The sequence below is a fragment of the Eucalyptus grandis genome, chromosome 2 (genome assembly GCF_016545825.1).
Source record: "Eucalyptus grandis isolate ANBG69807.140 chromosome 2, ASM1654582v1, whole genome shotgun sequence".
Classification (NCBI taxonomy): domain Eukaryota; kingdom Viridiplantae; phylum Streptophyta; class Magnoliopsida; order Myrtales; family Myrtaceae; genus Eucalyptus; species Eucalyptus grandis.
Window position 1 is genome coordinate 44978004 of NC_052613.1, and position 25955 is coordinate 45003958.

The window sequence follows — 25955 nt, forward strand, 5'->3', positions numbered from 1 at the left end:
CTGTTGAACCTGTTGATTCCACTCCAATACCTCGTTTCTGCACACCTCGGGAATTTCTTCCACGTCCGCTAATTTCAGCGCCAGCATTATCTGGAGCGTGTCCCTGTATTATTATTATGGGTGAGCACTTTCAAGCTCCGTATAGGTTAGAATCTGGAACCTCCTCAAATTTTAAAAGTTGGGACTTACGTTACATACCTTAAAATTTATCTTGTCACAAGTTCCAAAGTTAATTCTAGGATCAACCATTGGTTTCATCTGTATTATTAATTGAACATTTATAATGAATCATCACTTTTAATGACCAGCATTTGTTTATGCAATTAACTGACTACAACTTATATTTAAACAAACGAAGAATATGGAGCATTGACAAAATAAAAAGTCAAACCATAAAATGGAAGTTTAGACTACACCGCACCATCACACAATGACATATATTAAAAGAAACACAAAATTATCTCAAGTTTTATCTACCTAGAATTTGGACTTTACTCGTTCAAACAGGTTGTTAATTTTTGGAACCTAGAACATATCCTGCATATCTTGGAACCTAAAATCGGATAGATTCCCACCGGTTCTCAAATTCTAGGTCCTATTCTAGAACCCTACTCATCCCTAATTATAATTCTGTGCACCGGTTGAAGTGATTCTTTTCTTTCGTTTGTCATCGTCTTGCTTTCAGTCATATATGATATATCAGTTCGTCTCATTTGCTAAACACTTGACACGATCGTATTGGTAACTGAGCCTTTATACAACTAATTATCATAAAAATCATGAAATGGTACGAAATCAATTGAAGTGGTTCGGGGCTGACCTCCAGCTAGCCGCTTTGGAGTGGAACAAGTCGTAGTTGGTGAAGAACGACACGCCGGTCTCCATCTCCCTCCGATAGATCCTTGCCTTCGCCTCTATCGTTTGCTCATGGAAGGCCTTCACCGCCGCGATCGTGTGGTCTAGGACCTCCGTCGACACGCCATGGTTGACCACCTGGAAGAAGCCAAGCTCGCGAGCTGCACGCCCCACTTCTACGATGACAGAGGGCCGCCGGAAGGAATCGCAGCAAGAGAGGTTGATGGTGGGGATGGAGTCGGGCTTGGGAAGGCGGGCTTGAGGGTGGAGAGAGTCTTGTGCGGGTGGACGAAGAGGGGTGGGAGGGAGGTGAGGCCGGAGTCGACGAGACCTTTGACGCCGAGCTTGGATTCTTTGAACTGCTTGAGAGCTCTTGGGCTCGGTTGAAGGCTTGTTGCGTGGTGTCGGTGACGCCCATGGCTGTAGTCTCCTAGTTATGGTTGGAGCGTGGTTCTGGTTTGGGTTGCATGAGGACGTCGCAATAAGGAAAGGGAAGAAGGAAGGACGAAGAAGCGATGTGAGTGGGACAAGATGAGTCACCATCCACTATAGTCACAAAAAATTAATAAAAAAAGAATTAAACTTATCGTGACACCTACCCTTTCAATAATTGTCACTCATGATAAGTTATTATTTTTACGATATCCTAAGACTATTATATTAATAAAATCTGTTTGTCATTATCTTTACGATAACTTAAGATAGTTTTGCTTATAAAATTTGTTTGTCAAAATGGGATTGTGTAATCATAAATGGTTATGGCAAAAGAAGAAGATAACATCTGGGTCGTGGATGATATGAATAAATGACAAGGTGAAACATCATTGCAAAAATAAGAAAGCATTACAACAGTCTATTTTATTTCGAAATTTCTATTGAAGTGACGGCTTTATAAAATAACTACTTTCTCGTGCACTATTGCTCCATTTTCAAAGGATAGAATTGGACAATTACTTGGAGATACTAGGGAACGATGACACTTATGAAGACTACTATTTTTATTTTATTGGGAGGCTAGTGAAAGGATGAGGAAAGAATGAACAAAAAAGGAACAATAAATTTATTAGACACTCTGAATCCTCAAAGAATTGGTTGGGTAGTCAAGTGCTTGATTGAAAATCAATAATTTTTTTTTTTTATTTTTGGCGACTAATTCCTGTTGGAGAAATCTTCTTGGAGTATTTTGAAGCTGACAAAACGTTTTCATCAGTCTAGTCTGAAGATTTGCAGACTCTACTATTTAAAGTCTAAAGACCTCCGGGCCCGGACTCAAGACTCAAAGTCTGTTCTCATTGACAGTTTCTAATCCATCGAAGAAGGGCTATCCAGGACTGGATGTTTCGTTAAGGATTTGACCTTATCGACTGGAAAAGATCTCTTGGCTAGATATGACATAACGGAATCCTTTATTGATTCAAAGATTAAGGATCCGATGATTGGCGAAGTATACTTGGAAGGTTCTACTTATGGAAACCGAGATCCTGATTGTATGGGCGAGCAGGATTGATGGGCTATTGACATGTTCCTTAAATAGCTCGAATGATCTTCCTAATTGATTCTGTCAAACGGGAAGATTGGAAGAATTTTTTTGGTAAGTGCCAACGGGTATGATGGCATAAAGGAGTATATAAGGAAGACGTTCCAGTTGTTCGAGAGTGTGCGCGATAGAAGAATTCCAAAGTCTGAAGCTTTTTGTTCTTAGTCAATTCATTTTCTGAGCGAAATCTTGTACGCAAAAGAGAGTCCATATTCTTGAGAAACCTTGAGGAAGTGTGATAGAGTATCTACACTGTGGAATCAAGGGAGAGCCTTGCCGTAATAACTCTTTTGTTCATAGTGAAATCCAGCCAATGGGATGTCAGTGCGGAAGAGTGGACGTAGGCTTGGAATAAGCCGAATCACTCTCTGCTTTACTTTGATCATAATTTGTTTTGTTAACGAAAGGAGAACTTCCTTTCTATTGTCTGCTTAGTATTGCTCTCTTATCTCGAGAAAATATTTTTACACCTATTCACCCCCTCTAGGTGCTTATACTAGCTATCTCAATTGGTATCAGAGCCTGTGTACTCACTTTGTTTGAAGTGTTTTACTTCAGAGTTAAAGATCCATGGCTAGTATGTTAGCTCCAGGGCTGGTAAAAGGGCAAAGCAATACCAGACCGCTTTACTTTGATGGAAAGGAATACAACATATGGAAAAACAAGATGAAGGCGTTCCTAAGATCAAAGGATCCTCTGGAATGGGACGTTGTAGACAAAAAAATCATTCCTAAAGCTGCATCTGTCTCAGAAAGAGGAAAAGAAGCTGTTGAGTCTAGTGAAATGACTCAGGAAGAGATAACCAAGAGACAAGCTTTTGATGCAAAAGCAATTTATTCTTTATATTGTGCTTTGTCATCTACTGAATATAACATAATATCTTCTTGTGTTACAGTGAAAGAAGTTTGGGATAGATTACATATTACCTATGAAGGAACCGATCGAGTGAAAGAAACCAAAATCAACATTTTCCTCGGTCAATACGAAGCCTTCAAAATGAAATCAGGAGAATCTATAACTGACATGTTTAGTCGTTTTACAGAAATCGTTAATGGTCTTGAAAATCAAGGTCAACCAATTTCTGATCCCATGAAAGTAAACAAGCTACTGCGTGGACTCTCCAAGGATTGGAATCACATAAAGATCTCAATAAGGGAGACACAAAGAATTATGCCACTATATGTCGATGAGTTGGTTGGGACTTTTCAGTCTTATGAAGTGGAACGAATCAATGAAGATGAAGATCCTAAAGGTAAGAAATCCATTGCATTAAAATCCAATGATGATTATGATGTTACAGATTCTGAAGATGATATGGATGATGAGGAGCTTGTTCTCATGATAAGAAGATTCAGAAAGCTGAACAGAAAAGGAAGAAGATTCAATCCAAAGAAACAAAGTTTTCAAAAGCAATACACTAAGTCTGTTGAGGATGATGAATCAAATAGAGATGTAGTCTGCTTTGAATGTAAGAAAAATGGACACATCAGACCTAACTGTCCTCTTCTGAGGAAGAAGAAATGAAAAGCTAAAAAGTATCGAAAGGCTCTTAAAGCAGAAACCTGGAGTGATACAGAATGTAAAGAAAGTTATGATGATTATGCCAATATATGTCTGATGGCACAATCGGATTCAGATTCAAACTCCGAGACAGACTCAGATTTAGATAGTGAATTTGAGGTGAGTAACTCTAAAATTCCTATTAAAGTTTCTAAATACATTGATGAGTTGTGTTTTAGTCTTAAGACTTCTCTTAAAAGGATTTCCGAACTTAAAAAGGAAAATTTTGCACTGAAATAACAGGAAAATATTTTGAAAGAAAAGGTGAAATGTTTAGACATGAATGTTTTTACTCTTAAAGAAAGAGAAGACAACCTTTCGAAAGAAAATGTATTTTTAAAAAATGACATCAAATATTTCCAAAAGATTTTCAATAGGATCTGAGAAACTTGAGAAAATTCTTTCATCACAAAGACCTTATTTCAATAAATCTAGTTTGGGAATGACTGTGGAAACCATTCATTTAATTGATTTTCCTAAAGTGAAGGAAAGAATTAAGCAGAGACCCACAAGAGATGCTTACAAAAATCATTTTAAAAAAGTCTTTATAAAACCAGTAGGTCGCAATGCTCTCAGATGTTCAAAGTGCAATAGTTCATATCATTTTGAGAAAGAATATCCTATGGTTTGGAAACCTGTTAAGAAAGTATGGGCAAAAACCGCATATCATACTAACACAAATGGACCCAAGAAAATATGGGTACCAAAGAAAGTTTGAGTCTTTTTTTAAATGTAGGTCACTATCAAGAAGAAGGTAAAATGGTATCTGGATAGTGGATGCTCAAGACATATGATAGGAGATTCAAATTGCTTCATAAAGCTCATTCAAGTAAATCGTGGAAAAGTCTCATTTGGAGGAAACATCAAAGGAAGAATTGTGGGATTCGGAACTATAAAGATTGGAAACCTCACAATCAGCAATGTTTCCTTAGTGGAAGGACTCAACTACAATCTGCTCAGTATCAGTCAGCTGTGCGATACCGGTTTCAAAATCAACTTTCAAGAAGGAATATGTTCAGGACCAGTAAAGATTCTACTCAGTCATTCATGAGACGAAGACATGGAAATATCTACCTCTTGGACGTGAAACCAGATGAATCGCAATGTTTAATCTCAATTCAAGACGAAGTGAACTTATGGCACAGAAAAATTGGGCACATCAATATGAAGCAAATAGCCAAAATTCCAGCAAAGAAGCTAGTTCGTGGTCTACCCAATCTGTCATACCAAAAGTCTATTCTATGTACATCATGTGTATTGGGAAAGCAGGTAAGAAATTCCTTTAAACCAATAAATCAAGTTTCCATTAATCGTGTACTGCAGCTTCTGCATATGGATCTCTTTGGACCAATTAGAACTCAGAGCATTGGAGGTAAGAAATATTGCCTAGTAATTGTGGATGACTACTCACGATTTACTTGGGTATATTTCCTGACAAGTAAGTCTGAAACCTTTTCTTATTTTGAAAAGTTTGCTAAAAAGATTCAAAATGAAAAAGGGCATGTTATTTCAAGTATAAGAACAGACCATGGAGGTGAATTTGAAAATCAAGATTTTACAAAATTATGTGATGAATCTGGTTTTCAGCATGTGTTCTCCTCTCCATATACTCCAGAGCAAAACGGAGTTGTGGAAAGAAAGAATAGGTCGCTTCAAAAAATGGCTAGAACTCTTTTAATTGAAAGTAACATCTCTTCACATTTTTGGGCTGAAGCAGTTTCTACAGCATGTTATATTATTAATAGAGTTTTTCTAAGACCTATTATGGAAAAAAACCCCTATGAGTTATTCAAAGAAAAGAAGCCTATTGTTTCATATTTTCATGTGTTTGGATGTAAATGCTTTATATTGAAAAATGCAAATGATCGAGTTGGCAAGTTTGAAGAAAAATCAGACGAAGGCATCTTCCTTGAATATTCTACCTCAAGCAAAGCCTACAGAGTCTACAACAAGAAGACTCAATCTGTGGAGGAATCAATGAATGTCAAATTCCAACATTCTATGCAAAATGAATCTATTCAGACTCATTTTGAAGAATCTGAACCTGCTCCAGACTCTACAAAGTCTAAAGAAGCAGCTCAGACTTCGAAAGACCAGCATCAAATGATTGTTGAAAATTCAAATGAAGAAAGTGATCATCAACCTGACAAATCAACCAATAACTGGAAGCATAAGTCCAGTCATCCCAAAGATCTCATTATAGGCGACATTAATGAAGGAATTCACACAAGATCCAAAAGGCGCGAAGAGTCTAGTGCTGTGGCTCTTATTTCTGAAATAGAACCCAAAAGCATAAAAGAAGCTTTATCTGATGAAAGCTAGATTGAAGCTATGCAAGAAGAACTCATGCAATTCAGTATTAATGATGTCTGGAAATTGACTCCTAAATCGAAAGGTAAATCTATTATTGGAGCTAAATGGGTTTTCAGGAACAAGATGGACGAGAAAGGAAAGGTCGTAAGAAACAAAGCAAGACTCGTGACCAAGGGATATACGCAAGAAGAAGGGATAGACTATGATGAGACTTACGCACCAGTAGCAAGGTTAGAAGCAATTAGATTATTACTTGCTTTTGCTTGTTATAAAAATTTCATGTTATTCCAAATGGACGTCACAAGTGCTTTCCTGAATGGATTTATCCATGAGGAAGTCTATGTGGAACAACCACCTGGGTTTGAAGACCCACAGAAACCAGACTCGGTATTCAGACTGAAAAAAGCCTTATATGGTTTAAAGCAAGCACCTTGAGCTTGATACGACAGGCTAAGTAAATTTTTAATTCAAAACGGCTTTGTCAAAGGTAAAGTAGACACTACTCTGTTTATCAAAAGAGAAAGCAAAAGTTTTCTGCTTGTTCAAATATATGTTGATGATATTATTTTTGGATCCTCTAATGAAAGTCTCAGTGCAAGAAATTCTCTAAGTCTATGCAGATGAATTTGAAATGAGCATGATGGGTGAACTAACCTTCTTTCTTGGACTTCAAGTGAAACAATTGAAGGAAGGAACCTTTATTCATCAAGAAAAATATGCTAATGATCTTGTCAAAAAGTTTGGACTGGAAAATTGCAAAAAGACTGATATACCAATGTCAAGTTCTTTGAAGATAGACAAAGATGAAGGAGGAAAGAAAGTTGACCAGAAGCTATACAGGAGTATCATTGGTTCACTTCTTTATCTTACTACTTCTAGACCTGACATTTTGTTTAGTGTTTGCATTTGTGCTAGATTTCAAGCAGATCCTAAAGAATCTCATCTAAGTGCTGCAAAGCGTATTATCAAATACATTGCATCAACTTCAAGCCTTGGTCTTTGGTATCCTAAAAAGGGAGACTTTACTCTTCTTGGATACTCAGACGCAGATCTAGCCGGATGCAGAGTGGATAGAAAGAGCACCTCGGGTACCTGTCAACTACTTGGAAGCAGGACAATCAAGATCATGTTCAGAATGGAGAAATTTCTATTCAATTTATTGACTCAAAGAACCAACTGGCAGATATGTTTACAAAGCCTTTGGAGAAAAATCAATTTGAAATCATTCGTTCCAGACTCAACATCTTGAGGTTTGAAGAAGTAAAAGTCTAGAGACTCTCAAACTCAAACAATCAAGATCTTTCATTGTAAGTTATTTTATTTTCTCTCAGATTAAATCTTGAAAAGGTACGATCATCTGTCCATAATTGATTTTTGCTACTTTCAATTTCCGTGATTAGTGCAATCTTTCTTTTTCGAAAATGGAGTTAATTTTTAAATGGCAGTTATCTAATTTTTTGAAAAAGGTAGTTATTTTTTTTTAAGGGCATCTTTTTACTTTCCATTACGACGTTTTGTATGCCTCTCTTCGACTAACCTATATACCGTCGGTTCCTCTTCGTTTAACTTCAAAAACCCTAAAAAGCATCGATCTTCCACTTATGTCTTCTTCTCTTGTTTAATCTTTGAAAAGTTGTCATCTTTCTTGGGAAAGTCAAGTTTGGAATCTTTCAAAGACTGTGAAAGATGTCGTCTCAAAGGAAGTCTTCGAGGATCGCGAACAGGGGACCGCAGCAAATGCGTGAGGGGCCTACGCACTTTGATCTCACCGAGGAAGAAGAGTTTCCTAGTTAGCAGCAGCAGAGCCCACAACATTCTCAGCAGCATCCATCTTCTCCATCTAGACCACAGAATGTTGCTCATCGACAAGAGGAAGAAATAATCGAAGATGCAGAACCCATAAGAACTCTTAAGCCCTCTTTTACCTATAAGCTTTGTCGTGCTTTGAAAAGGGGTGGAACTCCTTTGAACTACATTGACGAATTTCTGAAAGACAAAGGGTTCAAAAATGAAACATTCTTTTTACGCACAATGGAACAGTTGAGAATTGCCCTTGCTGGGTCGGTAGAAGGGGCAATGGCAAATATTCCAATTGATCCACATGTTGGAGGGCTGAATCAGCCAGATGGAAATGATGATGACAAGTTGTACAGTCAGTTTCAACCGAGAATGGGTGTTGCGACAAAAATTCGGAGCAAAAGGACAGACTTGTTTCGACTGGAGGAATACAAGCATCTATACTCTAAGTTGTTAAAGCGTGGGGTCATAAACCCTAGAAGTGTGGATTTTGATTTCCTTGACGCTGTGAACGTTAATTTAAGGGAAAAATTCAGTCTTCTTCAACTTGAACAGTTCTGTTCGAATCTCGTAAGCCTACGCCGAACTCATCTTTGCATACTTCTATTCGAATCTCGTTTCTTAGATGCGAATAGATTCTCTTTTAGTGTCCGAGATCAGGACTATGTGGTGGATGTAGATATGTTGGCTGATGTGATTGGGGTTGAGAGAGGGAGATATCAACCTTTCAATGTCTCTATTGCTCGTACTACGTTGGAACTTGTTAAAGATAGAAGGACAGAGGGAAAGGTTTCCTACTCGAGGATGAGTGCGTTCAACATTCTGCTTCACAAAATTGTGATCAATTGCCTTAGACCAAAATCTACTTCAAAGACTAATGTTTCAAACTCAGAGGCAAAGCTGATGTATGCCATCAATCTTTGGGAAAAAGTTCTCTCTTCCTCACACTATTATATTCCACATGTATAGAGCAGTGGTGAAAGACAAGGGTCAACTTCCTTATCCAGCTCTTGTGACAAAGTTATTCAGACATTTGAATGTTCAGCCTCCCCGAATTCTCTGTGTTCGAACTTGTGATCAAATGATAGTGGGACTGAAAAGGGTGTCTAAAATGCGTCTGAAGGAACTCAACAAGGCGTTGGAGAAATTCAAGGAGAAAACCCCTGTCAAATCTCATCAAATCTCTTCGATAGCAAAAAGAAAAGGGAAGGAGCCCATGGTTGCTCCATCCAAGAAAAGAAGAGCTCTCATTGTTGAGGACGAAGAAGATGAGGAAGACATCACCATTACTACAATGGCATTGAAGAACCTGAGTTGTTCTATTCCAGATTCAACGGAACGACAAGAGAAAGACACAGAACAGAGGATTGGAGAAAGAGAAGATTTGGAAGCAGAAGAGAAAGAGACAGAGGAAAGAAAAGTTGAAGAAAGAGATGCAGAGGAGGAAAGAATTGAAGAAGAAGAGGAAAAAGGAGATTAAGAGGAAAGAGAGCATGAGGAACACTCTTCTCCACCTGAAGGCATGGAAACAGGGGGAGATCGTGAGAAAAGAAGAATGTCCTTATATCCTACTACCGGTGAAGGAGTCAGCCACTCTCTCCAAATAGATCCAGAGGACATCTATGCCTCTCAATTTCTTGAGGAGGGACATGATGTTTTATCGCCCAATCTGCGTGACTATGCTGATTTGCCATCATCTGCCTTTACTCCATCTAATCGTGCAGAAGCCAGTACACAGATTGATAATTCAGCAGATTTTCGCAGAATTCTTGATGTTCTCTTAGAAATGCCGGGTCAGATATATGCTCTGGGATGCGAAGTACAGAATTTGCAGAATGCAAGTCAAGCTTCTTCAGTTTTTTTGAATGATCAGATCCAAGCCATTTCTCTTCAGATTCAAGCAAATGCTAAGGGTGAAGAGGTGGCTCAACTGAAGGAAGAGTTGACAAAGCTGGAAGGCATTGTCCAGTCAATGGGAGATTTCCAGCTTGTTCGTGTTCCCAAGCATTCTTGATTCCATTCTCTTTCCATCTCAACCTTTTTTATGATGACAAAAAGGGGGAGAGATGTGATTTGAACTTTGAACCTTGAACTTTTTTGAACTTGAACTTGAACTTGTTTTGATGTTTGACTTGACTTTTGTGTCTGGCTGTGGATTGGATTTGGGATTTTGGATTGCCTGCTTATATTAAGTATTATTGATATCTTATGGATGGCTTTACTCATATGAAAGACTAACCTATTTTCTGTGGTTGCAGATTCTAGTGTTATAAATAAGCCATTTATCTTTATGAGATATCCATATTTGCTTGAGTAATGTTTTGCAGGTCAAAGTTATCCAAATCTGTAGGAAAGTTTTGTCACCATCAAAAAGGGGGAGATTGTTGGAGAAATCTTCCTGGAGTATTTTGAAGCTGACAAAACGTTTTCATCAGTCTAGTCTGAAGATTTGCATACTCTATTATTTAAAGTCTGAAGACCTCCGGACTGCCAGACTCAAGATTCAAAGTTTATTCTCATTGACAGTTTCCAATCCGTCGAAGAAGGGCTATCCAGGACTGGATGTTTCGTTAAGGATTTGACCTTATCGACTGGAGAAGATCTCTTAGCTGGATATGACATAACGGAATCCTTTATTGATTCAAAGATTAAGGATCCGATGATTGGCGAAGTATACTTGGAAAGTTCTACTTATGGAAACCGAGAACCTGATTGTATGGGCGAGCAGGATTGATGGGCTATTGACATGTTCCTTAAATAGCTCGAATGATCTTCCTAATTGATTCTGTCCAACGGGAAGATTGGAAGAATTCTTTTGGTAAGTGCCAACAGGTATGATGGCATAAAGGAGTATATAAAGAAGACGTTCTAGTTGTTCGAGAGTGTGCGCGATAAAAGAATTCCAAAGTCTGAAGCTCTTTGTTCTTAGTCAATTCATTTTTTGAGTGAAATCTTGTACGCAAAAGAGAGTCCATATTCTTGAGAAACCTTGAGGAAGTGTGATAGAGTATCTACACTATGGAATCAAGGGAGAGCCTTGCTGTAACAACTCTTTTGTTCATAGTGAAATCCAGCCAGTGAGCTGTCAGTGCGGAAGAGTGGACGTAAACTTGGAATAAGCCGAACCACTATAATTTATGTGTTCATTTTCTCTTCCCTACTCCCTGCTTTACTTTGATCATAATTCGCTTTGTTAACGAAAGGAGAACTTCCTTTCTATTGTCTGCTTAATATTGCTCTCTCATCTCGAGAAAATATTTTTACACCTATTCACCCCCCCTCTAAGTGCTTATACTAGTTATCTCAATTCCGAACTTTTAATGCTATGAAGTCTTAAGTAAAGTTACGAAATTTAGGTGTCAACAAGTACAAGTTTTGAAATTAGAAATTATTAGGTTTATTTGCTATAAATGGATGGAGAGATCAAAATGTAAAACCACATGTATTATAATATAGCAAATAAAAGGATGGAGAGATCAAAATGTAAAACCACCTGTATTGATAAGCGTAAAACTCATGGATTTACATTTTGATACCCTATAGAGAGTTCCGTGTACTCGAATCATGAGGCTGGACTCTTTTAATGCTATTACATTGGAGCGAATAGTTTGTGATTAGATAGGTTGAAACATATTGAGATATATTTGAATGTTTTGAGAGTTAAGGATACCCTATAGAGAGTTATATGTACTCGAATCATGAGGCTGGACTCTTTTCGTCTCACAATAGTATGAAATTTTAATTGTTTTTTTTTTCTCAAGTGACTTTTGATCGATATGATTTTTTTTCTTATGCCGATAAACCTAATAATGTCTAATTTCAAAACTTGTACTTGTTGACGCCTAAATTTCGCAATTTTACTTAAAGACTTAATAGCATTAAAAGTTCAGAATTAGTCGCAAAAAAAAAAAAAAAAATCTTAAGGGTCAGGTCGGGTTGGATCGGGCCTTGGCCCAACCTACCCCCTTCCTTTTCCTTCCCCCGCGCGCGGCCCACCTGCCCGGCCCACCACGGCTGGGCCTTGACTACCCAACCAATTCTTTGACTTTTTATTAGAATATAGCAAATAAAAGGATGGAGAGATTAAAATGTAAAACCACATGTATTGATAAGCATAAAACTCATGGATTTTCCATTTCATCTGGAAAGTGTAAACCATATGTAACCACAATTTAAATATTTAAACAAACCAATGAAAATGATGCAAACAACTTGTTTAGAGACCATAAGACTAATACACATTCTCTTTAATTAGATAGCAACTAGACATGTTTGGCTTAGTCATGATGCACGATAGGTGATGTTATGTGCATTCGATACATCATCCTTTTGCTGTTGTCAAATTTTATTGATAATCTAAGGGCAACAACTACTACTAATTAAATGAAAAAGAAGAGACAACACAACCAACTCATTAAGATAGTAAATTCATCGGGATTGGCAACAACTACTACTAATTAAATGAAAAAGAAGCAACAACTACTACTAATTAAATGAAAAAGAAGAGACAACACAACCAACTCATTAAGATAGTAAATTCATCGGGATTTCGGCGAGCATCAAATAAACATTTCTTACTAAACACTCTTGGCCGACAAAAGTCGATGAAAGGACTCATTCAACGTTGCTTAGAATCACGTGGTTCCAAGTTTCTTCCGAATTTAAACCAACATTATAAAGAAATAAGTCACATCGCACTAACTGAATAAAACTTCCATCTAATCAAATTGATTTTGGGTCGATTTTTTCCAGGACGATGCTCAAGTTGTACCCAATTCATTGAACATCCATGGGAAAGAGCTCCTGTCCGCGTTTGGGAAACGACAAGGAATTGACCTCTCCATCGTATCCGCACGAAAAGTTGACCAGGCTGACCTGCTCATCTGAACCGTACACTTCTCCCGCTTTGCCTGCAAAACAACAAAAACTGCTTTTGGGTCCACTTCAACTTCCGAAGCTCAACATCTCTATAACTCTAGCTGGAAGTTTGATGAATTGTCATTGAAGTTAAAACCAACCCATAATCATCTTCATTAACCACTGCCTTGATGAGCGTGTTCATAATTTTAGAAAGGAACATATTGATTTATTTTGCATTTAAAAGTATTTGTTAAGGGTCTTTTGAATATGTTGATTTTCGGGAGAAGTATATTATCAGTGCCATAACTTGTGTACGGCGCTCACTTTGGTACCAAAAGTTTCTGTCGGATCACTTAAGTGCCAAAAAGTTTCAAAAAGGCTCACTTTGGTGCCAATTCCGATCTGGTTGGCCGAAAATCCGATGTTACACTTTTTTATTAATTTTTTAAGCTGATGTGGCTCGCCGGAGAGTATAGTCAGCATTTAAACAACAAAACGACGCCGTTTTGTGTTTTTCCTCCAAATTCAAAACTCTAAATCCTCAAATTGAGAGAGAGAAGGCATCGTCTTCTTCCCCGAAGAATAGCACCAGCAACACCAGCAGTGCACCAGCACAACACTAGTAGTTTTCTAGAAAAGAAACCACGCACTTGCCTCCGCCCTCCCCCAGTAGTTTTCCCCCATTTTCAATCACCTTATCGACCTTTCAAATCCCCGAATCTTAGCCCCACCGCCGCTTTTTCCCAGGGAATATCGTTGGGCGTAGAGGAAGTGCGAGCTCGAAGAATCTCCAGAAGCACGAGCGATCCGGCCAACGGTAGTCGCGAAGATCTGGAACGCCATGGAGGTCGTCGACGAAGCCAGCTGCAACGATAGCGGCGACCGTGGCCCCGCCATCCCCTCCTCCGCCCTCACCGTCGACACCTCCCTATCCCTCGGGATTTTCTATTCGTTTTTTTTTTTCTTTTGTCTTGCTGTGGCAAGCAACTATGATGGAGGTCGAGGGATAGTGGCTGAGCGACGGTGGCCGAGGGATGGCGGCCAAGCGACGATGGATGAGGGATGGCGGCCGAGCGACGGTGGCAGAGCAACGGCGGACAAAAAAACCCTAATTTCAATCCCCGAATAAAAAAAAAATCCCCAAATGAGTTGTGCGGCGTTGTTTTCGTGAGGCCATTCACGTAGAACGGCAAAACGACATTGTTTTCTTAAGGAAGACAGAAAATGACGTCATTTAAAAGGCTTCTCGATTATTTTTAATCTATCGCTGGTGGCACCAAAGTGATCGTTTTTTCTTCGATTTGGCACTTAAGTGATTCGACGGAAACTTTTGGCACCAAAGTAAGCGCCGTACACAAGTTATGGCACTGATAGTGTACTTCTCCCGTTGATTTTTTATGTTCAAAATTTGTGAACATGGGGTTTTATGTATTATAGAAAATATTAAGTGCTTGTTAATGAAATCCAATTTAGAATAACTTTAACCTGAAAAAGTACTGATTACAAACAATGCAAGGTTGGTCACTCTATTGAAATTGCCCAGTCTCTTTACTCGACTTTATCTAGGTCGGGCATTCTTAGAATGACACGACATCGAAGAGTTAGAAGTCTCAATTTGAAGCATCATGTTTCATGATATTGCGCAATGAAATCTTTAGATGAATTGCAAAAGCTATAACCTAATTTCATCGTCTTGCTCTCTCTTACCAGCCTTTTATCAAAAGCTTTGTGCGAGAAAGAGGGACAACAGGATAGAATCTTGCATTTTTTATGAAATGTTCAATTTACTTAGTCTACTTGAAAGGACCTTGTTCGTGTAATTTACTTCAAATTAATTGTTTTATCATTAAAAATCCGTATGTGATACATTTATAATAAATTTATTATTCCCCATTAAATCACAACGGAAGGTAAAACTTTAAAAGTGATACACCCATTAACTGTCACATGTTATTTAACTCAACAATTTGACCGTAAAATTTAACGAAAATTAATGAATAAAGTGTATTAATTTGTGATTTTTTTTAATGATAGTAACTCATTTAAAAATTAGAGTCAAACTACATTACTAACTAAATTTCTTTCCCTGCTTATTATAAAGGAGGAAGCAGGGGTGGCGCGGTGGTGTCAGAGAGATGCACGACGATAATCGAAGGTCGGAGGGGGGGCAAGACAAGACGATTCGACCGTCAACTTCGGAGACATTTCAGGATCCGGTCACGGCATGTTCTCCTCACCTCACTGGGCCTCCTCCCCCACCGACTACGCTTTTCGGAAGAACAACGGTTGTTAAGTATTATTATATGGCGGCGAGCAGTGTGAAATCTGCACTCGAGAGAGCGTTTCTGCTCGTTAAACTAAGCCCCGACTTAGATTCCTCGCTTGCGATGAGAGCGCGCCTTTTGGTGAACTATCTTTGTTCGGACGAGATCCGCCTCGAGTTTTAGCTCGCACCTTGCTTAGTTAGTAAGGTCGGCGAAGTGACGGGTTCGAGAGAGCGAGACCAGGATATACTTTGGTGGTCCGGCCACATTTCGGTGTTTACTAAAGGGTGTAGTTAGATCTTCTATCGTCCTTTAAAATATGGATGTGGAAATTTACTTCATTTCCTTAGGAAAAGGAAAAGGACATTATTATCGAGCTAGTGGGTTTTTGAGGTGAACGTCATAGGACAGGTTTATGTCACGGGCCGAGAGTTTCCTCGGCCTCGGAACGACCCGCGGGCGCCTGGCGAGCAGAATTCGCTAGGCCAGCCTTTCTTCTATAGCTTGTTCCACGAACGATACGGTGAATGCTTCTTCGCACGAGATCCTACCACGCCCAGCTTCGTTCGAGCGTCTAGTCCATCGAGTAAGACAACAGTTCTCTTTAGGCACAACAACTGGTTTCGATCTGCCATGGCCTCGTCAAGAGAGCGGCATCAGCTCCCGACCAGTTTGTGCACGGGAGGTCTACCCCGTCTTCAGAGCTCCTAAGTGATATAATCCTTATATCCTAGAACTCCTAGCACCAACCGTCCTGACACCACTCTCACGGACCAGTTGTGTTCTACCCTTTCTGTCTCACACTCTTCACCAGATAATTCCAAGCGCCACTCACAAGTGTCACGAGTACGGGAGGATTCACAGACCGTGACATTCTCCCCCACTCAATTCACAACGCCCTCGTTGCGATTTGTTCTGTCGCTTCCTTGCGTCCCTTAACCATTGATGTGCCACTTGGGAATTCACATCGAACGGTCACGCTCGCCCAACAAAATAGGTTTTGCTCCACTGGTAGCCTCTTTTGATCTCAGCCGCTCGGCCCTTCTCAATCACCTGCGCTTCCTGGCAAGTGTGGTATTTTTCGCCAACTGTATCTTTTGACAGCACCATTTATGCCTTACCAGCATCTTGACCCCAGCAAACCAATGGAGGTTCTTTTCTTGTTGAAAATGCGGCAATAGACCTCTTCTTCGTATTCACCGATCGATCCAGGAACGTTATCCCCATTCAGTGAGGATTTAGTTATTCTCAGACTCGCTATCCGCTCGGCAACAAGCCGACTCGTCCTAGTACCCATTGTCATCCTAGGAGCTGAGAGCCTCGCTACGTTTGGGCATCTTTTAGCCCCGGCAGATTCCTCTCCGCCCACTAGGATCGGTCCCACTAGGACTTATCTGCTTGACTCGCACTGGAGCGAGGAGTCCGATTCTTCGACTCGCTCATTTATTGGAGGGATTCCTGCTCTGATACCATTTGTCACGGGCCGAGAGTTTCCTTAGCCTTGGAACGACCCATGGGCATTTGGCGAGCGGAATTCGCCAGTCCAGCCTTTCTTCTATAGCTTGTTCCACGAACGATATGGTAAATACTTATTCGTACGAGATCCTACCACGCCCAGCTTCGCTCGGGCGTCTAGTTCATTGAGAGAGACAATAGTTCTCTTTAGGCATAACAACTAGTTTCGGCCTGCCATGACCTCGTTAGGAGAGCAGCATCAACTCCTGACTAGTTTGTCCACAGGAGACTTACCCCGTTTTCAGAGCTCCTAAGTGATATAATCCTTCTATCCTAGAATTCCTAGCACCAACCGTCCTGACGCCACTCCCACGGACTAGTTGTGTTCTACCCTTCTGCCTCACACTCTTCACTAGATAATCCCAAACATCACTCACAAGTGTCACGAGTACGGGAGGATTCACGGACCATGACGGTTTAGCTCTTGGACTTAGGTTTATTATAAATTTATTATAAATGTATCACATACGGAATTTTTATTGGGTTGGGCGTGGGCCACATCTAGGCCGAAGCAAGGCCTTTGGGCCGATTTGATATTAGATTTTCCTTTTGTGTTGGGCCATGCTTAGTTTATTTAGGTTTCTTTTTCCGTGTGGGCTCATTTTTGAGTCGGACCGGGCCCGTCGTTCAGGCCCAGTCCTATTGGGGCTTGACAAGCTGGGTAAGGCCCGGTGGCTGATTGGCCCTCCCCAAATCGGGCCGAACTTGGGTTGGGTTAGACCGGACCCGACCTGGTTCGCCCATTTTTTGTAAATTAAAAAATTATTATTATTATTTTAAAAATTAAAATTAAAAAAATTAAAAATTAATTAAATTTTTTTATTAAAATATTAAAAATTTTGAAAATTAAAAAATGTAGGGTTTGGTTAGGAATTGCAATGTCTTGCATTTTTAGTGTAATTAGGCCTTTATTTGCTTGCACGTTGATTATATCGTGCGTTTAATTTGCATATGTTATTATGTTTAATTGCATGTGCCAAAGTTTATTACAATTAGGATTTTGATTGCGAATTGTTACTTTAATAATTGTGTACCCGCATAATCACCTCACATGTTAGTGGATAGGTATAAAATCAATTCAAACTGTTTGACAAAAATGTTCTGTTAAAATGAACAAGATTCTCTGGTTACGAGGAAGTGAGGCACACTCCCATGCCTCATTTGGTTTCTAGCCGATCCTAATAGGCTAGTGGCGACTCCTTTTTGCAAAATTATTAAAATACTCTAATGTCACACGATGTGTGGGCTTGGGAGAGCCCGCATCTAATCATGGGCATTAGACCCGTCCTTTAGGCAATACCTAAGCTTGTTTCTTCCCCTCGACGGGTAGGTCGCGACAGCTTGGCAACTCCACTAGGGAATGGTTTTAAACCTTAGTAAACTTAGGCCTAAAATTATCTTGTTCAAAAATAAGTTTTGTTTGATAGCGAAGATATTGGGTACATCCCTAACATGAGTGTTAAATGTTTTTGCAGTTGGGAGTTATAAGGGGAGGAATGATTGTTAACCCTTTATCTTGCAGGTATGGAGTTGTGAATGAAATGTTTATGTTTTGAATTTTTGAAGTACTGCTTGTTTATAAATTGTTGTGTATGTATTCTTTGCATCACCCTACACTAGCACACATTACCTACCGTTGGACCTAAGCCGCATAGGATTTTTTAGAATGGTGTTGAGGTGGATACCACTTTGACTACAACCATGTAGTATGAGTCGCCCATCTCAACCTCGAAATTTCCTTCCTAATGTCAAAGGTCCCCACCATGGTCTGCAACCATGCGACACGAGTCCGTTCTTTGACGAAGCCGGAGTCATGAGTAACACGACCTAGCCGCGATCTTGTTGGTTCAGTCTGGTGATCCCATGGCTCCATTTTGAGCCATATAGAGCAGAAATTGAACCACATCCCATGTGTATGTCTATGTAATTAAAAAAAAATAAAATAAAGAGAGAAAAGTTGTCTCCTACCGTAAGTATCATTCTTCTTTTTATTTGTTTTTTTAATTGAATTTTCATTTTAAAATTCGTGGAAATTAATCGAATGCTCTTGGTGATGTAGGCTTATCATAAAAAGGTTTCGCAAGCACTCTTGGTGATGAACCTCGAATACAAATTTCAAGCCTATCTGATCTAGCCCCAATGAACATATGGCTTTATCTAAATTTTCAATTATGGGTTCAAAACCACTTTTTCTTTAGAAATTCTTTCAAGTTAAGATTGTATTTTGGGGCACAAAAATTGAGATCATATTTTCGATCAAATTCTTTTTTCTTACATTTTGGGATTGAAATTTAGATAATATTTTGTGTACAGATTTCTCAAAATAAAAGTTACCTCATTTTTCTAGGAGTAAAATCACAAATTAATCTTTCAAAATCAATGCCACCTTTGCATATGAAACTTTTGGAATAGAATGGACATTCGATTGATAGCCGCTGATCGATCTTCCTCTTATGACAAATCTTGGTGAAATGCCAAAATCCCATAATAGGGACTATAGGGCATGTACCGTCATTATGATTTTGCTGTAAGAGGCGACCTCATGGAAAGGTCAATTTTTCATTCACACGTTAACATTGTCTTCTTTTCGCAGGTCATGCGTGATGACATTTCTTGACTTCGCTCGCTTGATCATGCCAAGAAGTCGACTTTAGAATTAGGATGAGAATGGATTTATACGCTCATATATGCAAGCGTGTTTTGTATGATATCATTGTCTTTATTCTTGGTAACAATCATATTTTCAGTTTTGAGTTTTGCATGCGAGCCCAATCGGCACTTTTGTAAATCACGCAACTCACATTTTTGAGTAATTAAATTTGATTTCATAAAAAAACATCATTCTTTAAAAAGCACTTGAAGTTTTTTTAATGGACCCTTGGAACTGAATCTTTATACCTTAGCTTCGAAATGTTTTGAAGAAAGAGTTTCAAGAAGAACCTGCATAAAATTTTATCTCTTCACTAGTCACTTTCTCGAGTTAGTCCATAAATGATACTTTGAGATGGTAAGGTTGTAATCGTTCCAATAGGAACTTCTAGTATAACAATTCATTTGTTCATTCATTTTTGTTAAATTAGTAAAATAAAGGGATCATCTAAGATTGCCAATCACATCTTCTAAAGGATAAAAGTGTAGGCTCATGGAACTCAAGGAGCAAGCATGCATCGAGGCTTCGTCGGCGCCAATCTTCCATAGAGGCGGAACGAAGTTAAATTCCATTCTGGGAAGTTTCTTTATTTGGAGATGCTTTAGGTGCCAAAATAGTCCATCGATCTCATTCACTTTGCTTGATGAGACAAATGAAGGGAGTTGCCAAGCATTCGAAAGGCAAATTCGAAGGAAGAGTAAACTATATCGATTCTAATTATCAATTTCTGATATCGTTTTTGACATGATTTTCTTTTCCATTGTCAAGGATACATCGTGGGCGCCAAGTTATATACCATTCCAACAAAAGCGAAGGAATATTCTTATAAGGGCAATATCTCTCTCCAATAAGACATGACAAAGACATCCAATTTAGCACAAAAGGGAGTATTTCGTTCCTAAATGAATTGTGTCGAGTATGGAAATAACATATCACATTTCTTCTTCCTTGCAAATGATGAATGGGGGAAAAGGTGCACCTTGACTGTAGAAGTATCGCCTTCTAACAAGAAAGCATGTTGAGACTTGACCATCCATTTGGCGTAAAAGGATGTATATAGTTCCTAAATGATTTTCAATCGAGTGTGGAAGTAACATGTCCAATCTTTTCTTTACAGGCAATAAATGGGGCAAAGCATCTAAAAAACAGTATCATCAAATGTGGAAACAATGAGCAATCCCTCTCATTTCAAAGCAAGATCTTGAAAAACATATTTAATGATTCATATTTAAAATTTTCAAGTTCTTTGTCAATTAAATGTCTCTTCGAAAAGAGCATTTGAAAAAGCAGGAATTGAACTTTGTAAATTGTTGTATACAATAAAGAAGTGCTTTTCATGGATAAAATTAGGGCCACATAGCCATTTTTCAATCAATTCTAGCCACTTCAGGCAAAGTTCATACCTGAAGAACGAAAACATGTGAAGGGTAAATGGTGTCGATTCCAATTGCTCATTTTGATAGCGTCTCTGACATGATTCTTTCTTTCCTTTGATAGGCAGACATTAGAAACTTAAAGGCAAATGCAAGTGAAGGGCAATGTCGAGTTACCAAATATCCATGAGGGTGAACTCAAGAAATGTTAGCACCCAAAGGACAAAAGTGAGTGAAGGGTAATAATGTATAGTTTCCAATATTTCAATCCCTAAAGATTTTTGCACTAACACATTCTTTTATATTCTTTACAGGGTTACCGAGTCACCATACCACAGGTAAGTACCCTTCTTCTCAAAATTAATGAAAAAAAATGGAGAATTTCTATTACGAAAAGAACCTTTGGGATTTTCCTAGAAACAAGCACAAAAATGAATAATTGAGAAAACAAATTTCTACAAACTTTTTGAACATCCTTTTTATTTCAAAATTGTTTTTTTTTTGTTTTTGTTTTGTGGGTTATTCATTTTGAATCAAATTTTCCTGTGGAGATTAATCTACTCAAACAATCTCTGCAGAGTGAAATGGAGACGTTAACCATGCCAAACAAGAAGTGCTTAGGATGGAGAAAGGTAAGCTATTTCCAAACATGTCATTCAAATACTTTTGAGAGTTGAGTGAAAAACGATCTTCTCTTAAGACGAATGATTCACTCCCATTGAGCACAAAGATCAAAATGATAAAGGTGTTTCCTTCATCAATCCCAAGCACCGTACTAATCTCTGGCTAGCCCTTTGGACCAAATAAAGATGATCCTTCAAAGTACTCCTGTCGAGAACGACCCTACATTGGGGCAGCATAGGAGGTTACGATCGTGTTGTAAAACGAAAGATTGAGAAAAATTATATTACTTTCACTGGAATCAATCTTCTAGTGATAGCTTCAGAGGAATTCTCATAAGTGCTTGACTCATCCCAAGGTGAAAAAGAGCATTTCATTCTATACCCAAACACTTATACCTATTGCTCTAAGCAATTTGGGCCTGATTGTTCATTTCTAAACCCCGAGTGGTGATCAACTCCCTTCACCAGGGCAAGACATAAGGATTGACCACATATAATTGACATTTACGAGAATATGTGAAAAGTATCTCGAAAGTGATAAGAGCTCCAAAAATTCAAAGAGCAAAAAATTCGACAAAATTAGGGGGCATGAAAAAGCAATGTGCCTAGTAAAAGCAAGGCCAATGCCTGCCAAGAAAAAGAGCCAAAAGGCTGCATCTTATGTGAAAGAAAAATTATCAAAGTCTAAGTGCCTGTGTAAAAAATCATCGCAAGTGCAAATGAAATTAGAGAGATGAGCAAAGCTCCAATGCAGAAATGATTAGTCAAGTGACTTTTGAGATACATTGTGTTTCAAAGGCCAAACGATTTCGAAAGATCGAGTGACCTGGTCACGATGCCATGATGATCACTGACTCATAAAGACCCTCTTGAAAATTTTTTAAGCCTTTTGAGCTTCTCCCAAGCCAACGTTACAACCCTCTTTCGAAGTCTCTTCTGATTGGGACAGTTTGAGTGAAAATGAGAATGCCACAAAGAAACTGCTGCTTGAAGGAGTGGAGGTGATTCTATCTTGTCTTATCTTCCAAGTTCTTGACTTATAAACCCGAAAAAGATAGTGACAAATGTTCATTTATTGGCCTCAAAGTAATAATTCTTTTGTATAAGCCCACTTTTTATTATTTCTCAAATATAGTTTTATAATAGTGACAACTTACCCTTGATAGGTTTTTCATGCTGGAAATCCTACATGACTTTCCTATTTGTCCCGACCTGGAAAAAAAAAATCAATTAGAAGGCACATTTGAGTTTTTATATAGGAAACCCTCAACGATGAATTTAGGATTTGATTGCATGTACTTTCTTGAGCGTTAACAATAAATTAGCCAAAATCAAGCTTTAGATACTCAAATGACTCATGGTAAAAATGTTAAGGAGTATTTCCACACTCTTCATACTCCAACAAGCTAGTGCCACCTCCGCCAAACCACATGACAATAGCCTGTCCATGGTCGTCGAATCTCTCTTTAATGTTGATTACACACTACTCAAATTCATTGCCCGAAGAAATAAAATTTCTTTTTATCCATCTAAAGATTACATATATAGTATATTGGAAATGGACATAATGCATCGATTAAAAAGAAATTTTTCAAGTCATAAAATAGCTTTACAATTTACGACTCCAAGCACAAGATTATGACCAAATTTTCCCTTTTTCCTCCCTTTATTTTTTATTTTTTAAAATCATACCCTAGTTAGAGCAAAACATTTTACAAGAAAATTTCCTTTTTCCTCATTTCCTCCGTTTTTTTTTTCTTTTTTAAATTTTCCAACGGGAATCCACCTTAAGTACGGTCGGTCTCGCCTCTCAAATGGCTAGCCCCCTTCTTTTCAATTTGAATCTCTTCAGAAAGACAACGCTCCGGAAGAAACGAAACGCCTCCCCCATTTTATTATTTCTCAAATACTCAGGGAAGGCATCCGAGCCAAATTTTGCCTTGCTACCAAAGAAACAAGTAACCCAGAGTTAAAAAGTTTTGGATCCTGCTAGCTGCACCGAATCTTTCAACTTCTAGATTGCAGAGACGATAGGCATAGGCTTCTTTGGAACGGGATCTGGTCAAGTTCCCCCCTTGCGATCACTACTGAATTTTCTTGGTTGTATAGCAATAACACTGAGGGATAGTTAGCATTCTGTTCTTTTTGCGACCTGTTAAAAGATTGATCTCTGTTTGTACACGTGGCAGAAACTTAGCATTTTACCTGTGAAACTGGTAGCTGCTTCTTCTGAGAAATGATCGGATGTTGTGTTATTCGGACATCATGACCTTGCATTAGAGCTCATAGCATATGTATGTTCTTCGTGACCTTGGTGATGCCTTACACAAGGTTTCTTCTTCGGTAACAGTCATGTGATAAGCCTTTATTTCATGCCAGGTAAACAAGAGATGCCGTTTTCTTCTTGATTATGAGAAGGAAGTCAAGAATGCCATCAGCGATTTTAACATGGAGGATCATCCTTTTGGAGGACAAAATATTAATGCATCTTCACTTGGATGGGCTATGTCAGCTGTCTCATCTAGGGCCTTTAGGCTATATGGAAAGAAGTTCGTAACAGGGGCCTATAGCGATGTGCCTAAGATGCTTCCTCTTATAGATATGTGCAACCATAGCTTTGATCCAAATGCACGTATTGTCCAGGAGCAAGGTGAAGAACAACCAGAAATGCTAGTCAAGGCATGTTTGCATATTCTTGCTTTTGTTGTCAATTTTGCTTTCTCTGTTCCATTTTTTTTTTTTTTTTTTTTTTTTTGGTGGTGGGAAAAGGTTCTGTTCACTTACGGTCCCTAGTTTTCTAGCCGTTATGTAGTTATGATAGTATTCGGTCTTGGTCTCATGTGTCACAGCTCTCTCCAGGTTGTTGCCGAGAAAGAAATCGGAGCAAATGATCCTTTGCTTCTTAATTATGGTTGTTTGAGCAATGATCTTTTTCTTCTGGATTATGGATTTGTTATACCTTCAAATCGATATGACACTATCGAACTTAAGTACGACGGAGCTCTTCTAGATGCTGCAAGTTTGGCTGCTGGGGTTTCGTCATCAAATTTCTCTTCACCGGCTCCATGGCAGCAAGAGATCTTGTCCCAGTTAAATCTATATGGAGACACTCCTGATCTCAAGGTTTTATCCATCATCATATTTTTATTATGTTCCGGAAGAGTACTTTATAAGTGATCAAACCGCTCTTGCGGCATTTCAGAATTCATGCCTAAATTTGCCTTAACTTTGAAAATCAAGGGATGCCACATGACTATAGATGCATTTCTCTTACCATTCTATTTGTAAGATCTTGTTGGCTTCTATATTGGCTTGTTGATTCTGATCCTTTCTGACAATACGCAATTTCTTTTTCAATTTTCTTGAAATATAGGTAACTCTAGGAGGTCCAGACTTGGTAGAGGGCCGCTTGCTGGCAGCTCTGAGGGTCCTCCTCGAAAGTGAAAGTGAATCGGTGCAAAAACACGACTTGAGCACTCTTAAATCTATTTCTGCTGAGGCTCCATGCGGAATTGCGACGGAAGTGGCCGCCTTTCGTACCATCATTGCTCTCTGCGTGATCGCATCGGAACATTTTCCCACCAAAATAATGGAGGACGAATCAATGTTGAAGAAAGGTGTTCCTGATACAACGAAGCTAGCTATCACATTCAGAATTCAAAAGAAGTCGCTCATCGTAGATGTGACGAGAGACCTGTCGAGAAGAATAAAGTCGCTGCTGTCGAAAGAAACAGTCTCTGCAAAAGGCTAAGCGAAATCGTGACTTAAAGAGTTGTCCTCATCCTTGGCCTTTCTTTCAGATAAAAAGGAAAATAGCTTCTAGTTTTATTTTTCTAGGAATTCTTTTCTGGGTTCATTTGATCATGTGATGGTACTTCGCGCTAGTATTTTGGTGCAGATGATTCCTTGTAATGTCAAATTTCCTGCTCAAGTCTCCCAGTTTGAATGTGCTTACTGTCATTTTGCCCTTCGCTCGTCTGCACCAGACCACCACTAGCACTACACTATGCACGAACAACTGGTATCATACACCACGAGCATGCCTAGACGAGCTTCCGCCGCCTGCAAGGGACCCCAGAGTTGTCGGTCTGTCTCCGAGCCCCCGCTACTATCTCTCTCTCTTCCTCTGTATTGTGTGTCGAGTCTAACCTGGCCATGCTGCTGACATTTGCTGAGCCTAGGCCTGACCTAGCCAGTGCCTTATACAATGCCTTATACAATGCCGGAGGGTTGTGACCGTGGTGGTTGTTAGTTTGGTTGGGAGTTTGCGACTCGTCAACCCGTCTGTTCTATACTCAACGGGGGCAGAGGAAGCAAGAAACGACCTTAGCCGACACCAAATTTGGCATCGCTCCAGGCTAGGTGTTGACGCAAGGTGTTCGTAACCTCGGCTGGGGCTGAGGCAGAGGGAGAGAGACAGAGAGATTAGCTTTGTGGGGGCAAGCAATAGTGATGGGAGACAGGGTGGCAAGACGCGATATAGAAAATATTACATACGACAGTTGTGCAGGAGAAAATATTGGGACAACAGTGGCACGGTGGGGCTGGTGAACCAAGAGAGAGAGAGAAGTGGGGAGAAAAAGTGGGGTTGCAATTTGTCTAATTGTC

General features: G+C 39.2%; 2 protein-coding genes across 2 annotated transcripts in view; one reads left to right on the plus strand and one right to left on the minus strand.

The window, feature by feature from the left end:
- Positions 1-25955, minus strand: part of LOC104433033 (1-aminocyclopropane-1-carboxylate oxidase homolog 4-like) — a 32214-nt gene that overhangs the window by 723 nt on the left and 5536 nt on the right. The window lies entirely within an intron of this gene.
- LOC104435421 lies at positions 982-25207 on the plus strand. Its single transcript, XM_039305835.1, has 6 exons — positions 982-1164; positions 21039-21062; positions 21303-21356; positions 23727-24026; positions 24207-24470; positions 24721-25207. Exons 1-6 carry the CDS (start codon positions 982-984, stop codon positions 25096-25098), a joined length of 1203 nt encoding a protein of 400 aa, XP_039161769.1. The 3' UTR covers positions 25099-25207.

Excerpts from the sequence above, each read along its gene's own strand:
- LOC104435421 (XM_039305835.1), top strand. The coding sequence starts at position 982 with ATGGTTGACCACCTGGAAGAAGCCAAGCTCGCGAGCTGCACGCCCCAC. Across the intron at positions 24,027-24,206 it reads AACCAGAAATGCTAGTCAAG|GTTGTTGCCGAGAAAGAAAT; the intron begins GCATGTTTGCAT and ends AGCTCTCTCCAG. Across the intron at positions 24,471-24,720 it reads GAGACACTCCTGATCTCAAG|GTAACTCTAGGAGGTCCAGA; the intron begins GTTTTATCCATC and ends CTTGAAATATAG.